Source organism: Hyperolius riggenbachi, chromosome 3, assembly GCF_040937935.1.
Source record: "Hyperolius riggenbachi isolate aHypRig1 chromosome 3, aHypRig1.pri, whole genome shotgun sequence".
Lineage (NCBI taxonomy): Eukaryota > Metazoa > Chordata > Amphibia > Anura > Hyperoliidae > Hyperolius > Hyperolius riggenbachi.
This window is the reverse complement of record NC_090648.1, coordinates 486,452,054-486,476,279: the sequence shown is the minus strand read 5'-3', so window position 1 is coordinate 486,476,279 and position 24,226 is coordinate 486,452,054. Positions and strand designations below refer to the sequence as shown.

Sequence of the window (24,226 nt, the reverse complement as noted above, 5' to 3'; positions counted from 1 at the left end):
CAGTGTGAGCACCTCAGGTAGGGAGGGTGGACACAATTTACAACTCTGAGTCTCACTTTCATCTCCACCTTTCGTTTATCTACCCTCATTGCCCTGTCCACCCCAGGAGTTCTACCATAGAATGTGCTCCAGTCATTAAAGTGAACCTTAAGCTAGAAAAAAAAAATGAGTTTTACTCACCTGGGGCTTCTACCAGCCCCCTGCAGCAGTCCTGTGCCCTTGTAGTCACTCACTAATCCTCTGGTCCCCCTCTGCCAGCTAGTTCTGCTTCTACCAGCCCCCTGCAGCAGTCCTGTGCCCTCGCAGCCACTCACTAATCCTCTGGTCCCCCTCTGCCAGCTAGTTCTGCTTCTACCAGCCCCCTGCAGCAGTCCTGTGCCCTTGTAGTCACTCACTAATCCTCTGGTCCCCCTCTGCCAGCTAGTTCTGCTTCTACCAGCCCCCTGCAGCAGTCCTGTGCCCTCGCAGCCACTCACTAATCCTCTGGTCCCCCTCTGCCAGCTAGTTCTGCTTCTACCAGCCCCCTGCAGCAGTCCTGTGCCCTCGCAGCCACTCACTAATCCTCTGGTCCCCCTCTGCCAGCTAGATCTGCTTCTACCAGCCCCCTGCAGCAGTCCTGTGCCCTCGCAGCCACTCACTAATCCTCTGGTCCCCCTCTGCCAGCTAGTTCTGCTTCTACCAGCCCCCTGCAGCAGTCCTGTGCCCTCGCAGCCACTCACTAATCCTCTGGTCCCTCTCTGCCAGCTAGTTCTGCTTCTACCAGCCCCCTGCAGCCATCCTGTGCCCTCGCAGCCACTCACTAATCCTCTGGTCTCCCGCTGCCAGCTAGTTTCGTTTTTGCCGACAGGCCCGTCAGGGCTGGCCAAGCGTAGCTTTTTCCGCATTCCCGACTGTAATTAGCGCTATTGTGGGCCGCAACGCATACAAAAACATATCTATGCGTTCGTAATGCGGCAACGCGTATTTTTGTACGCGTTGCGGCCCGCAATAGCGCTAATTGCAGTCGGGAATGCGGAAAAAATCTACGCGTGGCCAGTCCTGACGGGCCTATCGGCAAAAACAAAACTAGCTGGCAGAGGGGGACCAGAGGATTAGTGAGTGGCTGCGAGGGCACAGGACTGCTGCAGGGGGCTGGTAGAAGCAGAACTAGCTGGCAGCGGGGGACCAGAGGATTAGTGAGTGGCTGCGAGGGCACAGGACTGCTGCAGGGGGCTGGTAGAAGCAGAACTAGCTGGCAGAGGGGGACCAGAGGATTAGTGAGTGGCTGCGAGGGCACAGGACTGCTGCAGGGGGCTGGTAGAAGCCCCAGGTGAGTAAAACTCTTTTTTTTTTTCTGTCTGAAGTGTCTCTTTAAAAGAAAAAAATCTATGTCTTAATTTTAGGGATTTTTTTGCTTAGTCACATGACCCAGGCTGCTGTGTATCCCCGTCCTCTCCTGACTGGCACTGGAGCTTAGTATTGGAACTATGTGCCTCCTTCACTAGTTGTGCCATCAGGGCCAGTTACATCAAGGACAACAAAAGCCATAGCCCAATGGAGCTGCTGTTCAGGGGGGTAGGTTTACTGCAAATGGAGACTACACATGGAAGCGGAGGATTAAGCATATAATGTAAGAGGGGCAGCTGCACATGGGCAGGTGACTACACAGAGAAAGCGGGCTGCCATATTTAAAAGGTGGGACAGAATAAAAACGTTGGCCTGGGGGTGGATAAAATGGTTAAATCCAGCTGTTCCACTGAAAGGAAGTGAAATGACACCTTGACCACACCCGTTCTGGAGTCCTAAATGGACATATTGGGAAGCAGCTGCTTGGCCACACCCCCACTCCCAGAGTGACACCTTGACCACACCCGTTCTGGAGTCTTAAATGGACATGTTGGGAAGTGGCAGCTTGGCGACACCCCCACTCCCAGAAGGCCCTGTTCTTCCAAAATAGAGCGGGTTAATGAAATGCTTACAATTCCGTTTAGCTTCAAATTTGCATTAATTATTAGCATTATTGTCATTTATTGGATTTATATAGCGCCACCATATTACGCAGCATGTCATTAACCGTCTCTACTGCAGAATGGTGGAGTAGAATGCGTCAGGTCTTTTGTGCCTATAGGCTCTTGAGATATAGTGCCAGTTCTGGTGGTGATGTCAGGCTTGCTGCTGTTACATTGCAAAGCATGATGGGAGTGGAGCCTGAACTCGGCACCTCCACTACTAGAAGACCAGGGTTATATATGGCAGTATGGAGCAGTCTAAAGACACCGCCCCACTCTCTGCTTGAAGCAGATGCTGGACCTGCTTGTTGGCTCCACACAGGCTCTCCTGGTGGTGGGTACTCTTTGAATGAAAAGCAGGAAAAATCTGATCGATCATGTGACTAGATCAGAAATCAACAGATTTACAACCGAAATGTGCTGCAGTAGATTGAGGGGCTCTCGAGGTTCATATGTAGACGTTTTTTGATTTTTTTGGAAGTAGATTTTAGTGCTTTCTGTAAAAGAAAATCTGCAGGGTATTCAGTACGTGAAAGGTGATTACATGCGTACCGTTTATCTCCTGCAGTCCTCCCATCGCAGAGTTTGATGTGTTCGGGGCGGTGAAGAACGAGAGTTTCTTCCAGTCGCAGCAAGCCATCATAGCACTCTGCACTCACCTACAGGAGAGGAAGAGAGACATTCCCAGCCTGAGCAAAGAGCAGTGCCAGGAGGAGTTCTATAAGCTGCTGCAGGTAGGTGGTGCCGCCAGGATATATAAGTGTGTGATTGTTTCTGCAATATTTCCCCAGCCAATCAGATGGTCTGAAGAGTATGCTGAAGTATTTTTTGATATCCTCAGCAAACACTCCCCCAATGCTAATTTTCCCAGATAAGTACATTTTTCCAGGAGGCTGGGCTAACTTTCTGTAAATCGACATATAACTTATCAGAAAGAAACCTCCTTGGCGGTCTGATTTTTTTTTTATTATTTTTTTATTTATTTATTTGTAAGGATTTTAGAGTCTGTAAGAGACGTAATTTCTTTCTGATTTTAAACTTAAAATCCTGAAAGTTTCAGATGTCCTAGATCCATAGATCATAGATATGGTCTAAAGCAGTGTTCCCCAACTCTGTCCTTAACCACTTAATGACAAGCTGACTTATAAAAACGTACTGCTAGAGTCTCTTAAAGGGAACCTTAACTGAGAGAGATATGGATATTTCCTTTTAAACAATACCAGTTGCCTGGCATCCTGCTAATCTCTTTGGCTGTAGTAGTGGCTGAATCACACACCTGAAACAAGCATGCAGCTAATCCAGCCTGACTTCAGTCAGAGCACCTGATCTGTATGCTTGTTAAGGGGCTGTGGCTGAAAGGATTAGAGACACAGAATCAGCAGGAGAGTCAGGCAACTGGTATTATTTTAAAAGGAAAAATCCATATCCTTCTCAGTTTAGGTTTCCTTAAGGTTTTCCTGGCTCCAGGACGTTTTTATAAGTGCTGACAGTGCTGTTGCCGCTGTGCGCGTGAAAATAGTGGGGAAAAAACCCACCAAAGAAAACATACACCTTTATTTCCAAATACTATATTGTCACCATACTTTGCACTTGGGACATAATTAACATCTTGTGATAACCAGGACAAATAGGCAGATAAAATGTGTGGGTTTTATGCACAGTAGCAGTGTTTATATTAAAACTATAGGAGATGAAATCGGAGAAATAGTTTGTTTTCATTTTTTCCTTCTTTTTCCCTTTAAAATGCATAGAAAATAAAGTAATTACTGAAAACAAATCTCAACCCCAAAAAGCCCAATTGGTGGTGAAAAAAACAAGATATAGATCATTTCATTGTGATTAGTAATGATTAAGCTATTGGCAAATGAAAGGGATAAGCACTGAGCATTCAGTCTGGTTTTGCTGAGGAATCATTATAGCAGAGCCAGAAGGGGGCAGGCTTGGGCTTGAAAAGACAGCACAGAAGACAGACTCAGCTATAAAGATTCCTGAGCAAAGCCAGACGGAATGCTTAGTCGGGGATTTTATCAGGGCTGATAAGAAGCCGGCTGTGCAGTGCAGAATGAAACAGAGAGAAGGGTAGGTGTTTTCTCTAATGTTCCCACTGATATATATGGTAAAGTACATGAGGGTGCTTCGTCTCTCGTTCCCTTTAAGATGCCTCAGACAGTTCTGCATGGATTTCTAAAGACATACCAATATTTTGTCTCAGACACTCTTGATAAATCTGGCCCTCTGAGCGCTCTTCTTACCATCAGGAATTTTCTGTGCGGTTTTTAAAAATGCTTTCATTGACTTGCATTAAAACCATGGTAAAATTGCTGCGATCGCGATTTTTTTGAGAAATCATGATCGCTGCAATTTTAGTGTTTTTACTCCAATTTTAATGCACGTTAATGGGAGCATTTTTTAAAAAAACGCTCAAAGTGCTGAGGGTCAGAAAAGCGAAGTGCTCACATTGTGTCTACAACCTTAGGTTCTGAAAATGTGCAAAAAAAATTGCACGGCTTTTATATGGAAATAATCATACCGCCAGGCAGGTTAATAAATAAGGTGAAATTATGAGGCTTGTTTTGCGCATCAACCATTTTATGTGTAAGTGGGGGTTAGTGCCTCACGTAGTTATACATCTTTTTATGACGCTATTTCTCTCCTTCCGCCAGGTGTCCTTATGGGGAAATAAATGTGACCTCTCTATCTCTGGCGGCCAGGACAACTCTCAGAAGTCCAGCATTCTGGCCTCACTCGAGTCCCTCAAACCGTTTGTGCTGGTGGACGATATGGTGTCCCTCTGGAACATCCTCAGTCGCAGTGGGACAGAGAAAGATGCAAAGACCCGAGTCGACATTGTCCTCGATAACGCTGGATTTGAGCTGATCACCGATTTCATTTTAGCCGATGCCATCTTATCTCTGAACCTAGCCACCGAAATTCATTTCCACGCCAAGTGCTTCCCTTGGTTTGTTTCGGACACCACAAAGCGTGACTTTGATTGGACAATCCAGCAGCTGCTAGCAGCCAACCACAGATGGATGTCAAAGTGCGGCCAGACTTGGAAGGAAAACCTGAAGAAGGGCTCCTGGGTGTATCACGAGAACCTCTTCTGGACCCTGCCGCATGAGTTCTGGAGCATGGAGGGCGTGGCCCCGGATTTGTATGCGGAATTAAAGAAGTCCAACCTGGTTTTGATTAAAGGAGACCTGAACTACAGGAAGCTGACCGGAGACAGGAAGTGGGACTTCACCACGCCCTTTTCTCAAGCGCTGAAAACCTTCCACCCCGCCCCGCTGTGCAGCATCAGGACTCTGAAAGCTGACGTACAGGTCGGGCTCCGGCCCGGAGTCGGAGAGAAGCTTAGTGCCGCAGAATCTGATTGGATGGTGTCTGGGAAATATGGAGTTATCCAGTTTAGCCCTGCGATGTGATAAATTAGCTAGCACCCAATAGAAAAATGATTTTGATATGTCTTGTTCATCAATATATTTGATTTAGTGTACTTAAAGAGGATCTGTCACGAAAATCTTAAAATTTAAAACACATACAAATAAGAAGTACATTTCTCCCAGAGTAAAATGAGCCATAAATGACTTTTCTCCTATGTTGCTGCACTTACAGTAAGTAGTAGAAATCTGAAATTACTGACAGATTTTGGACTAGCCCATCTTTTCATAGGGGGGTTCTCAGGGATTTATTTATTTTTAAAAGCACTTAGTGAATGGCAGTTGCTCCGTCCAACTGCCAAAATAGTGTGCAGCGAGCAGGGAGGCTGGCCAGCATCTTTGTATAAATCATTTTCAGGGAATGTCTTTATAAAGTATAAAGGCCATGCTGAGAATCCCCTATGGAGAGATCGATTGGCTCAAAACCTGTCGGTAATGTCAGATTTCTACTGCCTACTGTGACAGCAACATAGGAGAAAAGTCATTTATAGCTCATTTTACTCTGGGAGAAATGTACTTCTTATTTTTATGTGTTTTCAATTTTAAGATTTTCGCTACACTTCCTCTTTAAAGTGAGTCTGAAGTGTATATTAAAAAAAACAACAGATACCTAAGGAGAGGGAAGACTGGGTCCTATAGAGCCTCCCCCTTCCTCTCCTGGTCCTCGCGCTAGCTCCCCTGCTGGGTCGGAGACTGTTCTCTGCCGCTGTGAGAGGCTTTGGAAGTCTTCGGGAGTCTCAGTGCTCCCAAAGATGGGAAGTCCATACTGCGCATGCGGAGCACACTCTCTCGCGCATGCGCAATACGGAGCCGCCCTCTGAAGTCTCCTATGGCAGTGGATTGCACGGAGGAGCCAGCGGGGGAATGCGGACACCATGAGAGGAGCAGGAAAGCTCTATAGGACCTTCCTACTCCTTAGGTGAGTATCTGTTTTTTGTTTTTTTTTGTTTAACATTCACTTCAGACTCCCTTTAAGGGGAACCTGAAGTGAGAGTAATATGGAGGCTGACATTTATTTTCTTTTAAACAATGCATATTGCCTGGCTGTCCTACTGATCCTCTGCCTCTAATACATTTTTGCCATAGCACCTGAACAAGCATGCAGCAGATCAGGTGCTCTGACTGAAGTCAGACTGGATTAGCTGCATGCTTGTTTCAGGTGTGTGATTCAGACATTACCGATGTCTGAAAGATCAACAGGGCTGGCAGGCAACTAGTATTGTGTAAAAGGAAATACAAATGGCAGCCTCCATGTCCCTTCTCACCTCAGGTTCCCTTTAATGTCACTGAGCTGGGTCACTGTGCAACATCTGTTGTCCAGGACCCTTGACCCCCCCCCCCCCCCCCTTTTCAAGCACAGTATCTACCTAACCTCCATCATGGGTGGCTGGGGGGGTCCAGTTCTGTACAGAATTTGGAGCAATGGCATTGGAGCATTATACATTACCTTCTTCTGGCAGCGGAACAGGTCCTCTTAAAGGGATCCTAACAGATTTATTTGTCTGCAGAGTGTCCTGGTTTCTAATAGCTGTGGGAGCTGCCATTTCCCCCCTCCCTTCCCTCTGCCCTTATTTATCCAGGGGAAGGTGTGAAAGTAATCAAGTGTGACTCACTCTTTGAAGTACATTGTCCTATACCCCCTCCCCCGCCGATGAAAGCTTTTGTTTGCTCATTGCTACAGCTAATTACAGCAATCCTTATCTGGCTGCTCTATCTGCGGACAGCAGGCCGCAGAAGTAAGGCAGTAAAAGCCAAACGTTTAAATTTAAAAAGAAGAGGTAGAATGTTAGGATTAGTAACATTGTTACTATGCATTTTTAATGTGCTATTTAAATGCCCTGGATGCTAAAAATGGTGCTCGGCTCACTTTAACACCTCTTCATTGTACAAGTGTCATACAGCCAATCGCCATGCGTCATTCGTCCCTTCTGCCATGTGACATCGGGAGTTGCATGGTGTTTGGCTATGAGGCACTTGAACACTTGAATTGGCTGTACACTAAAGAGGAGAGAAGAGGACCTGTCCCACTGCCGGAAGGAAGTAATGTACAATGCTCCACTGCCACGGGCCCTCCCCGATGGGGGTCGTGAGGTTTATTGTTATGCCCCGGGCCTCCCCCTAGCCCTGCCAGATTGTAAAAAGTACCAATATAGAAGTAGGGATGGTCAGCGTGGTAGCAGGCCTGGAACCTGAGGCCTGCGTTTCCCCAGCGTCCAATCCCTGAGCTGCATATCCGCCTGCTCCGTGCGTCGCTGCGGAATCCAGTGTTACATGTGATCCAGCCAACCAAAGAACGCGAAGGGTGAGCTGCGAATCGAGAGACATGCGAAAGTGCCATATCCATAATCTGCTGTTATGTCTGTAAGCCTTGCGTATCAGAACTATGAGCAGCTCCAGAGGCACACAGCCCGATGCACGATGGCCGTTTGGGAAGTAACTGCCTTTTTCAATCAATTCATTAGGGAAACATTTTATTTTACACACACTGGCCCCGATCCAATTCACTTTTCTCCTAGGTTATATTTTCACACCTCATCCATAAAATGCCTTTTAAAGGACGACTCCAGCAAAAAAAAAAATGTAATCAGTTAAAATCTGACAGAACTGACATGTATTTGTCTAGTCCATATCCTCATGGGGGATTCTCAGGGTTTTCTTTGTTTTCAAAAGCATTTTCTGAATGGCAGTTTAACTGCAAAAATAGTAAGATGCCAGCCAGCCTCCCTACTCACTTGCACGCTATTATGTCAGTTAAGGTGGCCACTAATGGTCCAATTTCTAGCAAAAAATCGTTCGAGCAATCAGAAATTCTGATCGGATTGGTTGTAAATAATCTCCATTGGTGGACACAATCGATTATGAACGAGTGAAAAAAAAATGTCTTCCGAATGAATTTTCATCGAACCAAAATTTGGATTTTCTTGTTGGTTGTGATAGGAAGCAAAGATTTGTTCGTTGATGGTGGAATGAACAATGTATTACAATATTTCACTTCCGATCAGAATTTCTGATCGCTCAAACGATTTTTCGCTAGAAATTGGACCGTTAGTGGCCAGCTTAAGACTTAGCAACTGCTGTTTAGGAAATGCTTTTGAAAACAAATAAATCCCTGACAATCCCCCATGAGGAGATGGAGTAGTGCAAAACCTGTCAGTTCTGTCAAATTTTAACTGATTACATATTTGGCTGGAGTGGTTTTTAACCTCTTGACGACCAGCTAACGCCGATTGGCGTAAACTGGTCGTCTGCGGGTTACCATGGAAACGGCCGCTCGATCGAGCGGCCTTTCCATGTCAGTTCACGGAGGGTGTCTCCGTGAACAGCCGGAGAGCCGCCGATAGCGGCTCGCCGGCAAAATGTAAACAGGCGGGGAAGAAATCCTAGCTGTTTACATGATACGGCGCTGCTACGCAGCAGCGCCGTAAGTCAGATCGGCGATCCCCGGCCTCTGATTGGCCGGGGATCGCCGGCATATGATAGGCTGAAGCCTATCCCACAATGCGCAGGACGGATATCCGTCCTGCGCAGCCCAGGAAGGGAGAGGGAGGTAAGGGGAGGGAGGGAGCGCACAAACGCTGCGGAGGGGGGCTTTGAGGAGCCCCCCCCCCCCCGCTACCCACTAATGGCCGGCGGCGATCAGACCCCCCCAGCAGGACATCCCCCTAGTGGGGAAAAAAGGGGGGTAGTCTGATCGCCCTGCTGCACTGCTGATCGGTGCTGCGGGCTGTAGAGCCCACGCAGCACCAATCAGTGAAAATTCCCCTGGTCGGCAAGTGGTTAAAGAGGAGCTCCAGTGAAAATAATGTAATTTTAAAAAAAAGTGCTTCATTTTTACCATAATTATGTATAAATGATTTAGTCAGTGTCTGCCCATTGTAAAATCTTTCCTCTCCCCGATTTACATTCTGATATTGATCACATGGTGACAAGTTTACTGCTGGCAGGTGATGTCACTGGAAGGAGATGCTGCTTGCTTTTCCGGCAGTTGGAAACAGCTGTAAACAGCTATTTCCCACAATGCAGCAAGTCTTCCACAGTGTAATGTCAGAACCATGGTCTTGACATCACACTGTGGGAGGGGGTTTACCACAATATCAGCCATACAGACTCCCCTGATGATCAGTTTGTGAAAAGGAATAGATTTCTCACGGGAAAGGGGGTATCAGCTACTGATTGGGAACAAGTTCAATTCCTGGTTACGTTTTCTCTTTACGCCACCAGTAAGCAAGAATCATTTTGGCATTACTTTTTTTTTTTTACCTAGTTATTGGTACTTTTTCAGTTGCAGAGTGCTGAAAAGTTATTTTAAACAGATGAAAATTATCTCCTAGGAGAAAATTTTAGAAAATGTGACTTGGATCCGAGCCCAGGGTGACTTGTGATCATTTCCCCACATAATCACCTCCTTTATATAAAGCAACGAGTACAGCCACACTGCACAGGCGCCAGTAGAGGTCGCACCTGCACAGCCACTTGTGCTTGGGGCAAACAGCTGCAGCACGGAGCCCTGCTACACGGAGGGGATCGCGGCCGTGAGCACCATATCAGACATTATTGTTGAATATTTTCTAAGGCTCCTGACAAAGCGGTTTAAGAAAATCGGGGAACCTAACTTAAATACAAAAATGCCAGTTTAACTCACCTGGGGCTTCCACCAGCCCCCTGCAGCTGTCTTGTGCCTGAGTCATCAGCCTGCGATCTCCCTGACACCCGCAGCACTCCTCTTGTGGATGTGCGGCTCCAGTCCTCGCACCCTCCTGATCACGCTCCTGTAAATGGAAATCTCAACTGCGCAGGATGCTCCCGGCGACGGGAGCGCGATCGAGGAAGCACGGCCGGGGCTGAACAGGCGCAGTGGCCATCAACTCACTCAGTAACGACGCGGGCACTGGGCGGCTGCAGGGGGCCGGTACAAGCCCCAGGTAAATTAAAATGTTTTTTTTCCAGTTAATTTAGGTTCCCTTTAAAGCGGTATTGTCACCACAAAAATCAAATTTCAACAGCATCTGGTCTGAGTGTATTAAGTGATAAAGATGCTAATCCTGCATTCAAAACTTTTTCTGCTGTTATGGTTTGGGGTTATCAAATACCTTAGGAGCTCTGGCCCTTTAATAGCCATTGCCATTCAGTTGCATGCTGGGGCTTCTTCTTATCTATAATATATTCCTCATCTTTCCTATACCTCCCTGCCTAGCTGAAACACAATCCTCTGCTCACTTGTGTTTACAAGCAATGCTGAGGTGAGTCAGTAATTGGAGGAGAAAAGAAAAAAAAAGTTAAGGGAAGAAATGACATCAGTATTTAGCCTCAAACCGTGTGCAAAAGACATTGTTCCCACCAGGAACAGAATTCTCTTCATCTACTATATAAAATTCACTGAAATCAAAACGTGGGCAGTACAACATGTGTTATGTAAGTAGATCAAGTATTTATCTAGTTATACATGTGGGGTTTTTTTCCCCTGGCATAGTATGGCTGATCCTCCATGTATGGTATCTTTTTACAAGGCTATTAATACCTTTGTTGTAGTGGCACTACACTTCTCACCTATAGGTTAAAGTGATGGGGGGAGGCGGGGTTTCATGTTAATGCTGCTGAATCAACAGTTACTGGCATTCTGTAGTCATGTGACAAGCGGAGCAGGTAAAGAGGTTGGTCTCAACAATGCAAGTTACATTACACAGATAAAAGTGGACAGCTGTTACTTTCTGGACGACCTTGTACTAAGGCTCCCTGAGCCTGGAGAATAGAGCTAACATTAGCGTCCTGCCCTTCACATATTAAAAGCGATCTGCTGCTCAATTGGAGAAGATCGCAACAAAAGCATTTTTATAAAGTGGAAACAGTCGGAACACAGAATATCACGAAGCGTTCCTTTCGGAAACATGTCTTTGCTTTCCACTTAAAAAACGCAATTCTAGTATTTTTCACCTGTACCGGTACGGGCCAGGTGTTTATAATGTAAACCTGCACTAGCTATAGTATAAGAATCAGCCTACCAGATAACTGAGTAGTGTTATGATGCCCACTATCAATTTTCAGCAACAAATGCGGACGTGTTGTAATACATTGTTAATTTCACCAATCAGCTAACCAATCTGTACTTCCAATCCATCACAACCAATTATCAATGTTTTTATGATATACTAAATTGTCATTAATCGATCACAGTCGATTTGGGACATCAAAGTTTATTTTCTTCCAACCCGGTTGCATTTATCTGATTACTTGGGTGATTATTTGTTGAAACCGTTTGTGGGCATTTTAGGAGATTTACTAATTTCCACAATCTGCAGGTTAACATGTATCAAATACACAAGGTGTTGCTGTCAGAGGCGTAGCCAGGAGGGGGCAAGGGGACCTATGTCCCTGGGTGCAGCAATATTGGGGCACTCAGCAGCTGCCAGTGGTTTACCATTCTTCCCTTTCATGTCTGTGTCTAGGGGGGAGCGCATGCAGAGTGCACATTTGGAGCTGTTATACTGACATCATAGGAGTCGTGGCCCCATGATACATAATGTCCAGAAACAGGATATGCGGCATAAGGATCGGAGAGGTGCAGCTGCGCATCTGGATGCAGTGTTGCTCTCTGTCTACCTAAAGGGGGAACTCTGGCTACATATATGGGGGCTCCCTAACCACCTAAATGGGTGGGCTCTCTGGCTACCAAAACACAGGCCCTCTGGCTACCTACAGGGTGGGCTCTATGACCATGCCCACATTCTGATTCATGACTACACGCCCATTGCGCGGCGGGGGGGGGGGGGGGGGGCGGCACAAAAACCGTCTTTGTCCCCGGGCGTTCAAATCCCTAGCTCTGCCTCTGCTGTACATCTATAGAGGACAATGGGTGCAGAGCAATGACTGTTGCTAGCATGGCAGAGATGTCAGCCTCTCTGTAATGCAAGCAGTCATTGCTCTCCCCAGTGCTTCTCTCTTCCTGTCCCACAGACTCTAATGATGTCTTATGCTGCTACTATTATTGCACTTCCTAAACTAGTCTTACATGGTGAGACAGATGTTTTATTCATGTTTTCCATGTGAAATGGAGGGTGCCTGTCTGCACTGCTTGTTACTGTTTGGGGTGAAGCTGAAATGTGGGTACTTGCTAAGAAATGGATTTTTAAAGTGTGAAATGTATGCTTGAATGTGTAATTGTATTAAAAGCACACCTGAAGTGAGAGGGGCATGGAGGCTGCCATATTTATTTCCTGTTAAAGCGGACCTGAACTCAGAACTTACTCTCTGCTATGAAATATACGCAGCAGCATAACCACCTTTAAGGAGAACCAGAGAGGAAGGATAAGGAAAAAATAGCAAAAGGTGTTATACATACCTGGGGCTTCCTCCAGCCCCATAAGCACGGATCGCTCCCACGCCGCAATCCTCCGCTTCCTGGACCGCCGGTACCGGGTCCCGTCACTTCCGGCGGGCGTGGCTAATTCTCCGCATCACAGGGGCTCCCTCCATACCCTTACGCATGCGGCTGCGCAGTATGCAGCCGCATGCGTAGGTATATGGAGGAAGCCCCTATGATGCGGAGAATTGGCCGCGGCCGACTCTCGGTAATGACGAGACTCGGTGGCGGCGGATCCAGGAAGCGGAGAATGGCGGCGTGGGAGCGATCCAGGCTTATGGGGCTGGAGGAAGCCCCAGGTATGTATAAAACCTTTCCCCCCCAACGTCTCTGGTTCCCTTTAAAGAAAAACATTTATTTGTCACAGCTGATACAAATCCCGCAATACATCTGCAGTGTGTCTACTTCCTGCTTTCATGTAAGTAGACATAGGGTTAGCATCCTGTGTTTACCAATTAACTGCTGTGCCGAGGCAGCCAGCTGACACAGCCGAGATCAAATTACAACTTGTGATTAGTCACAGATGAGAGTGAATTAGACAGGCTAAACTCTCTAAATACATACAGGCTGCATTTCTCTATGTTTTCCTTCTGTCCTGTGCAAGTGTTCAGGTCCACTTAAAACAATACCAGTTGCCTAAGGGCTCGTTTCCACTATCGCGAATCTGCATGCGTCCAACGCATGCAGATTCGCACATGTAATGCAAGTGGATGGGCCTGTTTCCACTGTAGCGTTGTTGAGGTGCGTTTTTTTCAGCGGTAAAAAAACGCACAAAAGAGCCAACGAATTCGCCTGCGAGTGGAATGCATGCGAATCGCCGCTAATGTATTTAATAGTAAAAACGCATGCGTTTGTTACATGCGTTTTTACCCGCGATTTCGCGTGCGATTTCGCACCTTTTTCAATTTTATTTTGTCCTGGCAGTGTCATGGTTAATTTCGCATGGCACCCTGCCATGTGAAATCGCACGCGAAATCGCGGGAAAAAACGCATGTGGAAACGCATCCGCATGCGTTTTTACAAGCGTCGGAATGCGGCCGAAATCGCGTCGCAACAGTGGGAACAAGCCCTAACACTTCTGCTGGGCTATTCGGCTGCAGTAGTGTTTGAGTCGCACCCCTGAAACAAGCATGCAGCAAATCTAGTCACACTTCAGTCAGAGCGCCTGATCTGCATGCTTGTTCAGGATCAACTGCTAAAAATATTAAAGGATACCCGAACTGAAATGTGACATAATGAGATAAACATGTGTATGTACAGTGCCTAGTACACAAATAATTAGGCCGTGTTCCTTTTTTTCTTTCTCTGTCTGAAAGAGTTAAATATCAGGTATGTAAGTGGCTGACTCAGTCCTGACTCAGACAGGAAGTGACTACAGTGTGACCCTCACTGATAAGAAATTCCAACTATAAAACACTTTCCTAGCAGAAAATGGCTTCTGAGAGCAAGAAAGAGATAAAAATGGGGAATATTTTATCAGTGAGGGTCACACTGTAGTCACTTCCTGTCTGAGTCAGAACTGAGTCAGCCACTTACATACCTGATATTTAACTCTTTCAGACAGAGAAAGAAAAAAAGGAACACAGCATAGTTATTTGTGTGTTTGGCACTGTACATACACGTCTATCTCATTATGTCACATTTCAGTTCGGGTATCCTTTAAGGCTCGATATTGTGAGCAATTCTTCCAATGATTTTTTTGAATGGCGATTGATCGTTTCGCAATCCTGCGATGTGGGTACAAATGCGTAATTAGGCCAACAACGTGTGGCGATAACGACCGTTACAGTGGATCCAATGTTTTACATTTCTGACGACTCCCGCACAAAGTGGTGCAATCATTTGGTCTCTCGTTTTGTCATGTGCCGTTGCGTGTTACCACGGGCAGGAAGATAGAGCAGAGAACGCTAATCGTGGGTTGGCGTCGCTCTGATCCATGTTCCTGCGTCTTCAGGTGAGTATTCAGTTTTAGAGGCAGAGGATCAGCAGGACAACTAGGCAGCTTTTGCATTGTTTCAAAAGGAAATAAATATGTCAGCCTCCATATGTCTCTCACATCAGGTTCCCTTTAAATGTGGCTAAAATGTCTTATAATGGGGACCTGATCAGCAATGCAGTGAAGCTGTAGAGTATTAAGGATTTAATTTAGGATACAAGCTTGTCCCTTGCAGTATGTGCAGTAAAGCTGGTTCCCTGTGCCGATACTGATAGTAAACTAGCTACAGTGTTTGCTGAAAATTATACTTTACAAATGCTCGTTTCTGTTCGTATCCTAAAGGACTGTACCCACCTCGTGATTCTTCCAACAATTTTCCTGGCGATTTTTTTTTGTTTTGTTTCTTTAACGTCAAGTAGTTGTTTACGTGATATTGAGTAGTGGGTACAGGCGCAAGATAACGTGAATGTCGCTTATTGTCCTACTGCAATAAAGACCATTGCGCGGGAGTTGTCAGGGATCTCAAAGATCCGATCTGCCGCAAAGTACCGCAATCACTCGAAGTCTCATTGTACCCATCATGTAACATGCGCGCGCATATCTGCCGGCCGGAAGATGGATGGGCAGACCGCTCGTCAGGCAGACTTCGCTGGATCCATCTCCCTGAATTGCAAGGTGAGTACTTAGCTTTAGGCTCTGTTCCGTTTTCGATTTAGCAGATCCTTCTTAGCAGTCTAGAGCACACAATGAGTAAAGCCTCATACACAAAATAGATTGAAGTTGGATGAGGCAGCTGTTTTAGGCTGTTGCAGTGGAGAGTCTAGTGTGTGTACTGGAGTCTCCCCAAAGCCACCTAAAGATTTGAAACAGCAGATCTATAGACGAAAGAAATGTACAAGTGCATTGTTCCCTTCTGTACTCCGCCTAAAGTAATACACTCTGTTGACCCTCCTCCCATTACCATAGAGACATTACATGGATTGGGTGTAACCAAGTGTTGCATCTGTACTACGCGCTTTATGGGCTTGTTCACACAAGGGCGTTTTCAGATTTTTTGTAAGCTCCGTCGATTTTCAAAATTGGCCTAAAAGCATTTGTGTAATGATTCCTTATGAGACTGTTCACATCTGAGCGGTTCGATTCTGATCCATTTGCCAAAGCTCTGCCTGGACCATTGCATTGTATTTATTCTTTTCCGGGTCAAAGAGTTCACTTACTGACTTGTGTCAGGAAGTGAAAACACAAATCTCTCTGCAAAAGCGCTTTACAAAAACATGCAGCGCCCAGGTAAGCGCCGGGAGGCACAAAAATAATCGCACACAAAATTGCAAAACGCTGGTGTCAGCGATTGCAATTTTAGATGTGAACAAGGCCTACCTGCCTTGTCTCTTCCAGGGTTGCTTTTAATTCCAATGGGGCGACACTGATTGCTGATGTGTAAGCATCTTAAGGGCTAATCAGTAACCAGTATTTACTGTAACAAATAAATGTGGCATGCTTTTTTTTTAGTATTTGGGGCTAAAACTAATTCTGCAGTATACTTACTTGTTAATCAAAATGAAACCCCATTTTAAGACACTTTAACCACGCTTAAATGATTAGTGTACGTATAGCATACTTTTGCAAAATCAACTCAGAAATACTGTTATGAATAACAATATAATGTATTACTGTTTTTGTCCCTTTAAAAAAAAGTTATGCAAACCGCATACATGTAAAAACGTCTCACCCTGCTCCTGCAAAAATCCCAGCAGGGTTATTTACTATTCCCCCTCCAGGCTGCCATGGGCGCTGGGAACAGGCCTAATTCGGCTGCCAGCCCAAAGTAATTTGAGCTCCATCTTTTAACGACGTCTAAATTGCTGGCTGAGCAACCCTATAGCCGTAATACACATTACAGCCTATGGCGGCGCACGGTACGCCCAAATTTCCCTGCGCCGCTTTGCTGGAAAACACCCCCCCTCATGATTGATTGCTTCTTTATTACCAGAAATCTGTACGCTGTGTATGGCAGTGCTGGGGCTGGTTTATCTGCTATTTGTAAGCATTCTTTCCTATCTGTGATCTGAATCCTACGTCTGCTATTGGCTATCTACTTATCTGGTCTGATCGTGATGTAGACAGGAAGGAAGTGGATTAGAGAGCGTTCAGGTTGATAAGTAGATAGCAGATCACAGATATGGGATTCACACAAACAAGTAGAGAGTATTAGGGGTTGATAGTGCATATGACTGTTATAAGTACGCTCAGTGTATACGTTTACGAATGATTTAAAGGATGTTCAGACACACGGCTATGTGGTGCCATGGATGCCAGTCTGTGTATACTCGTCTTCTGTTTACACCACATGTATGAAGTGCTCTTCCTTGTGGAGAGACTGTATATCCATACATCCGCTGCACTGGAATACAGCAGGCTCGGCCCTTGGCTGTGGGCGGGGCAGGAAGATCTTCTGCTGAGGGTCGTGTGTCATAGCTTTAGCTGCATTGCTTTGTATCAAAGACTTCACTGTGACGCTGCATGTGTATTATGTGATGTCACATTTTGTCTGCTGGAGACAGGACAACTGAAAAATAAAAATTTAGATCTTTTCCTTGTGGTTTATTTCCTGTTGTGAGGTTTGGGTTATGTAGTTTGGAGGTGATTGTCTGAATAGCAAACAGCAGATGTTACCCTGGAGTCCACGGAAGAAGAGAAGCATGTGATCCTGGTGTCCACGGGGGGGGGGGGGGGGGGAAGAGACGCAGGACCCAGGGGTCCATGGGAGAAGAGAGATGTGTGAGTAAAATAAGCCATAAATTACTTTTCTCCTATGTTGCTGTCTCTTACAGTAGGTAGTAGAAATCTGACAGAAGTGACAGGTTTTGGAGTAGTCCATCTCTTCATAGGGGATTCTCAGCAAGGCTTTTATTCTTTGTAAAGGTATTCCATAAAAAGAATTTAAACAATGATGCTGGCCAGCTTCCCTGCTCACTACACAGTTTTTTTGGGCAGTTAATGAATGGCAGTTGCACTGACCAAGTGGTTTTCAAAATAAATCCCTGAGAACCCCCCATGAAGAGATGGACTAGTCCAAAACCTGTCACTTCTGTCAGATTTCTACTACCTACTGTGACAGCAACATAGGAGAAAGGTAATTTATGGCTTATTTTACTCTGGAAAAAGCATACTTCTTATTTGTATGTTTGCACATATTTTCCATTTTAGTTTTTTTTCCCCCATAGTGCCCCTTTAAAGTGGAATGTCACCTTAAATACAAAAAAAGAGTGGCTGGTCTCTGCCTTAGGCCCAGTACAGACCTTCAGTATTGTTTACCCCTAAACAATCATACTTGATATTTTTGGGAATCACAAATGGGGTTGAACACAGAGCTGCTGTCTCCTTCCGAAAGGCTTCAAGCAAAAACCCACCCAGGAAGGGGAGGGGGTATTCACAGGCAAGAGGGCGAGTTCATTCTCTTTAATTGCTAATTCTAACTTTAATAAAACTTTAACCACTTGCTGACTGTCCACAGGCAATGGGCGGCGGCAAAGTGGTGTGCAGAACAACCGCAATACGCCCATTGGGCGGTGGCTCGTTCTGCACTAGATGGTCAGGGATCGCGCGCTGTATGCGCACGCATCCGCCAGCAATGGGCTCCACCCACCCGCCGGCCGAATAGCAGCGCCGGCAGGTTGTTAACCCCCGATCTGCCGCATAGAAAGCGCATAATATGCTTTGTAATGTATACAAAGCGTATTATACAGGCTGCCGCCTGCCCTGGTGGCCCCAGTGATTGAGGGACCACCAGGGCAGGAGGCAGCCCCCCTGGTAAGCACCAAAACACACTGATCTGCCCCCCTGCCCTCTAATCGCCCACAGCACCTCTCAGGCCCCTGCCCACCCAATCACCCCCCTAATCACCCATCAATCACTCCCTGTCACTATCTGTCAATGCTATTTTTTAGATTAGGTCCTAAACCGGCCGCTGAGGGATCCTGATCACTCCCCCACACCCTCAGATCCTCCCCCCTGTGTACTGTATACATCTATTCTCCCCTGTAATCACCCACTGATCACCTGTCAATCACCCCGTCACCACCTGTCACTGCCACCCATCAGATCAGACCCTAACCTGCCCCTTGCGGGCACCCAATTGCCCGCCCTCAACCTCAAATCGCCCGCAGACCACCTCCCAAGTGCATTGTTTACATCTGTTCTGCCCTCTAATCACCCACTGATCACCCATCAATCTCCCCTGTCACCGCTACCCATCAGATCAGACCCTAATCTGCCCCTTGGGCAACCAAACACCCGCCCACACCCTAAAATAGCCCCCCCAGACCCCCTCTGATCAACTCGCCAGTGCATTGCTTGCATATATTCTCCCCTGTAATCACCTCTGATTACCCATCAGTCACCCCCTATCACTGCTACCCATCAGACCCTCATCTGCCCCTTGCAGGCACCCAGTCACCCGCCCACACCCTCAGAACGCCCTCAGACCCCAGCTCTGATCACCTTGCCAGTGCATTTCTTCATCTATTCTCCTCTCTAATCACACCCTGATCACCTTATCAATCACCCCATCACCACCTGTCACTGCTCCCCATCAGATCAGACCCTAAACTGCCCTCTGCGGGCACCCAAACACCCGCCCACACCCTCATACCCCGCCTGAACACCTCTCCAGTGCATTAGTTACATCTGTCCTCCCCTCGAATCACCCCATCACTGCTATCCATCATACCCATCAGATCAGACCCTCATCTGCCCCTTTGCGGGCACCCAATCACCAGCCCACACGCAGCCTAGGTGAGCTAAGGGGCCCAAAGTCCTATGAGCACCTTTAAGCTTTACAGGGGTGCTTACAATTTAGCACCCTCCAAAATGCCAGGACAGTAAACACCCCACAAATGACCCCATTTTGGAAAGTAGACACCCCAAAGTATTCAGAGAGGGGCATGGTGAGTCCGTGGCACATTTTTTTTTGTCACAAGTTAGCAGAAATGGAAACTTTTTTTGTCACAAAGTGTCATTTTCCACTAACTTGTGACAAAAAATAAAATCTATGAACTCACCATGCCTCTTAGTGAATACTTTGGCATGTCTTCTTTCCAAAAGGGGGTCATTTGGGGGTATTTATACTATCCTGGAATTTTAGCACCTCATGAAACAGGACAGGTGCTCAGAAAAGTCAGATGCTTCAAAATGGGAAAATTCACTTTTGGCACCATAGTTTGTAAACGCTATAACTTTTACCCAAACCAATAAATATACACTTATTGGATTTTTTTTTTTATCAGACATGTAGCACAATAAATTTGGACAAAAATTTATATATAGAAATTTTACTTTATTTGAAAAATGTCAGCACAGAAAGTTAAAAACTTTGACAAAATTCATGTCTTTTTTGATGAATATAATAAAAACAAAAAAAAAATAAAAAAAAAAAATCGCAGCAGCAATCAAATAGCACCAAAAGAAAGCTGTATTAGTGACAAGAAAAGGCGGTAAAATTCATTTAGATAGTAGGTTGTATGACCGAGCAATAAACCGTTAAAGCTGCAGTGGTCTCTGGATGAAAAAGTGACTGGTCCTTAAAGTGAATGTTTACCGTATTAAAAAAGAAAAAGTCAGATACTCACCTAAGGAGAGGGAAGACTCGGTCCTAATGAGCCTTCCCCCTCCTCTCCCGGTGCCCGGTCCCGCGCAGGATCCCCCGTGGCAGTATTCGACCAGTTCGGTCAAATACTGCCACTTCCGCATGCCTTCGGGAGCTTTCGGAAGCCTTCGGGAGCACTCGGGCTCCCGATGATGCGGCCGCTCCATACTACGCATGCGCGAGCGCCCTCTATGACGCACTCGCGCATACTTAGTATGGAGCGGCCCGTCTTCGGAAGCCAGAGTGCTCCCGAAGACTTTCAAAGTCCCTGCGGCGGCGGACGCGAACGGGGGAGCCAGCGCAGCACCGAGGGCACCGGGAGAGGAGAAGGAAGGCTCATTAGGACCAAGCCTTCCCTCTCCTTAGGTGAGTATCTGACTTTTTCTTTTTTAATACGGTACCCATTGGCTTTAAGGGGTGAAAAGACTGCTGTCCTCAAGTGGTTAAAGTACATCTGTAACAAAAAAAAACCCACCCATATAAAGTACTTACCTCGAGAAGGGGAAGCATCAGGATCCTAATGAGGCTTTCCCCATCCTCTGTAGCCTTGGGGATCCAGCGCTGGCTCCTCTAAAAATTAGCCCAACAAGCAGCACTACGCAGGCAGAGCAGCACATGGCAATATTTACCATCAGGGTCCCAGCACAGGCCCAGTAGAGTCGTTGGAAACGGTCGTTCGTACTAGGCTTGACATGCGCATTTCACAATTTCTCCGTGAAACTTCTAATTTTTATGCGCAGGCGCAATAGTTGCTTTACGTGATGTAACGTTCGTTCTAACGATCAGATCGTTACACACCTTTTAAAACTAACTTTACTTAGGTCGTTCTTTCATCAATTAAAAGTTCGTTCGTCGTCCTCAACGAACGATCGTTGTCGCATGTGTGTACGTAGCATAGGTGTGCACCAGCCTCCCTCATTCACCTTTGTTTCCCTCTTCCTCTAGTGCTGGGTGTGTCTTCTTGTCATACAGGGAAGCTAAATAAAAGTGCAATCCTGGTGAGGCAAAAATATGATTTAGTATTTATATAGCGCCGCCATCTTCCGCAGATGTATATATCCCTGCATCATATGGGTATCGCTTGCGCTATGTGACACTATGTGGCATATTCCACTGAATTGTCCAAACTAAGTCCATCTCCCGTTCCTCTCTCGGGGAGTTGTTCCAGCGCTGTACCCCGTTCAAATTTGCTGCTACCAGAAGCCCTCAGAACCACTCGTGTCCTTGAGTACTTCCAAAGATAGGCAGCTCCGTAATACGCCAGCGCACTTTTGTGCATGGGCAGTATGGAGCCACCTGTATTCGGAAGCACTCAAAGACATAAGTGCTTCTGGACCTTTCAGGAATCCCCCCCCCCTTAAAAATCCTGCGTTTGCCCCTGGCTGTACACTCTCTGGGTGCCCAGAGGGCCCTACACAGCAATTTTAGGCCCACTGGCACTGACAGAATGGAAGTTGCTGAAAGTGCCCTAGCCACCCATAAATGGACATTGATGCCCAATGCCGAACTTTAGGGGCCAGGCTTGGCATGCAGGTGTTCCTCTACCTGGTGAAGACGCATGCCATGTTTGGGGCCCCTGGCCCCAAGTATACCTGATCTAGAGCCCAAAAACTGTTTTGGGATATTTAAAAAAAAAAGTATATTATTGTTTCTTGCCTTGTTTTAAACCCAATATCTCCGGCTCTGGGGGAGTCAGATACCCCAAATTTGGAGTGCATGCAGAACATGCTTTGAGCTAGACACTGGCATTAAAAGCTAAGCTCTGAGCCCTGGAGTTCAAAAGCAGTGAATGCCCAAACTTGGACAATTTCAAACTTCAACAATTTTCTTTCAATTTTTGGGGTCTGGTAACTCCAATTCTGGGGGGCTAGCATGACCGCACCTGTACCCACATGTAGCCCCTAAACTTTAATAACCACACCTGAAATTTGGGGTCACTCGAGGAAAGGGCCACTGAGATATGGCCTCCCAAAGAGGGGGCACACAGGCACAAAATTCAATAAAATGTGGGGGCATATCTCTGGCTCTGGGGGTGCCAGTAACCCCAAATTTGGAGTGTAAGAAAGTCAATATGCCTTCTACATACATATCAAATGTCAACAGCCTGGGATGTTCCTAACAGAAAAAGCTCCCAAACCAAACTGCTTTTTGAGGTGCAGTATCTCTGGTTCTTGGAGGGCTAGCGTCATGCCCACATGTAGCCATGATCCTCTGCTACACACACCTGAAATTTAGGGTCTCTGGGGCTAAGGACTCTAGAGATACGGCCTCCCAAAGGGGGGAACCTGGACCAGTAAACATGCTCCACAGTGCCACCTCTGGCCACGAAGGACTTAGTATCCTCCGATATCTCTAATTCGGCAGATACTCAATTCACCCCCTGGTGGCCACAGGTGGTAATGCAGCTAACTTGGGAGGGGGGGGGGGGGTGCAATATTGGCATCTAGTGGTCACAATTGGTAAAACAGTTATCCTAGCCTGCAAATTATTTATTGTATTTATAAAGCGCCAACATATTATGCAGAGCTGGACATTAGTTTCGGTTACAGACAATATTTAGGGGTGACATACAGCAATACGACAACACAGGAATACAAGAAAAACAAGGTCACACAGCACAGTATGGGCTTGTTTCACTAAACCGTGATAAGTCATATCAAGGCCATTTTTGCGTGCATTTTCACGTTTGTACGCAATCTCGAATTATCAGGTGCAATCGTGAATTTTTGTGAATTATCACGGTTTAGTAAATCAAGCCATATGAGTACAAGGTAATGCTTAGTCAGTCACTGGATGGGAGCATGGGGATTAGGCAAGCCGAGTTCACTCAAATGCATATCATGGATGCACAGTAATGGAGGAGCATGATCAGGTAGGACACAAAAGGATCGTCACATAATAACACTAAACGCAAGTTCCTGCCTGTGGAGTGCCTCCTACTATACTGAGGACACAAAAGGAGGAGGACTCTGCCTGAAAGTCTTACAATCTAGAGGGAGAGATAGGCAAGGCCAGATTATTCCACTAATCATTCCAATCACCTGATCAGCAGAGTCTAAAGGTGCATACACACATAAGACTATAGTCTTTAGAAAATGAAAGATCACAGACCAATCTTACCACCCTTCATGTAGTATAAGAGCCATACCTTCACAGTCTATTCTATGGAGCTGAACTCCCCATCAGAAAAAAAATCTTTGCAAGATGCTGCACACACAGATGCTGTACAGACACAAAAGATCAGTATCTGCAAAATATCTGTTCCTGCCAAAAATCCATTCCTGCAAATTGCAATGATAGTCTATGAGATCTGCAGATCATCATACACACATGATTTAACTGACATTCATCTGCAGATCAGATCCACCAGAATGGATTTTCAGATCTGCGGATGATTGCTTGATCTGCAGATGAATGTCAGTTAAATCGTGTGTATGATGATCTGCAGATCTCATAGACTATGAATGCATTTTGCAGGAACGGATCTTTTGCAGGAACAGATCTTTTGCAGATACTGATCTTTTGAATGTCTACAGCATCTTTGTGTGCAGCATCTTGCAAAGAGTTTATCTGATGGCGAGTTTAGCTCCATAGAAAAAAGACTGTGTAGAGTATGGCTGTCATACTACATGAAGGATGGTAAGATTGGTCTGATCTTTCATTTTCTAAAGACTATAGTCTGATGTGTGTATGAGCCTTAAGGGGCCGCATCAGCATGTAATCTGGCCCTGGTATCCTAGCTGCTGTCTCGTAAAAACAGCAAGGCTCATGTGGTCCTGCTGCAGAGGGGAGGGAGGATGCTGGAGAACAGAGCTGCTTAATTTTTTCACATTGGAAGTATTGTCTCACACTCACTTAGGC

General features: G+C 46.1%; 1 protein-coding gene across 2 annotated transcripts in view; it reads left to right on the top strand.

The window, feature by feature from the left end:
- Nucleotides 1–5,501, top strand: part of LOC137564357 (damage-control phosphatase ARMT1-like) — a 98,624-nt gene extending 93,123 nt beyond the window's left edge. For both annotated transcript variants that reach the window (XM_068278136.1, XM_068278135.1), the window contains 2 exons: nt 2,557–2,722; nt 4,652–5,501. In XM_068278136.1, coding sequence (XP_068134237.1) covers nt 2,557–2,722; nt 4,652–5,413 — 928 coding nt within the window. In that variant the 3' untranslated portion in view covers nt 5,414–5,501. The remainder of the gene's footprint in view (nt 1–2,556; nt 2,723–4,651) is intronic.
- Nucleotides 5,502–24,226: the final 18,725 nt, after the last annotated feature.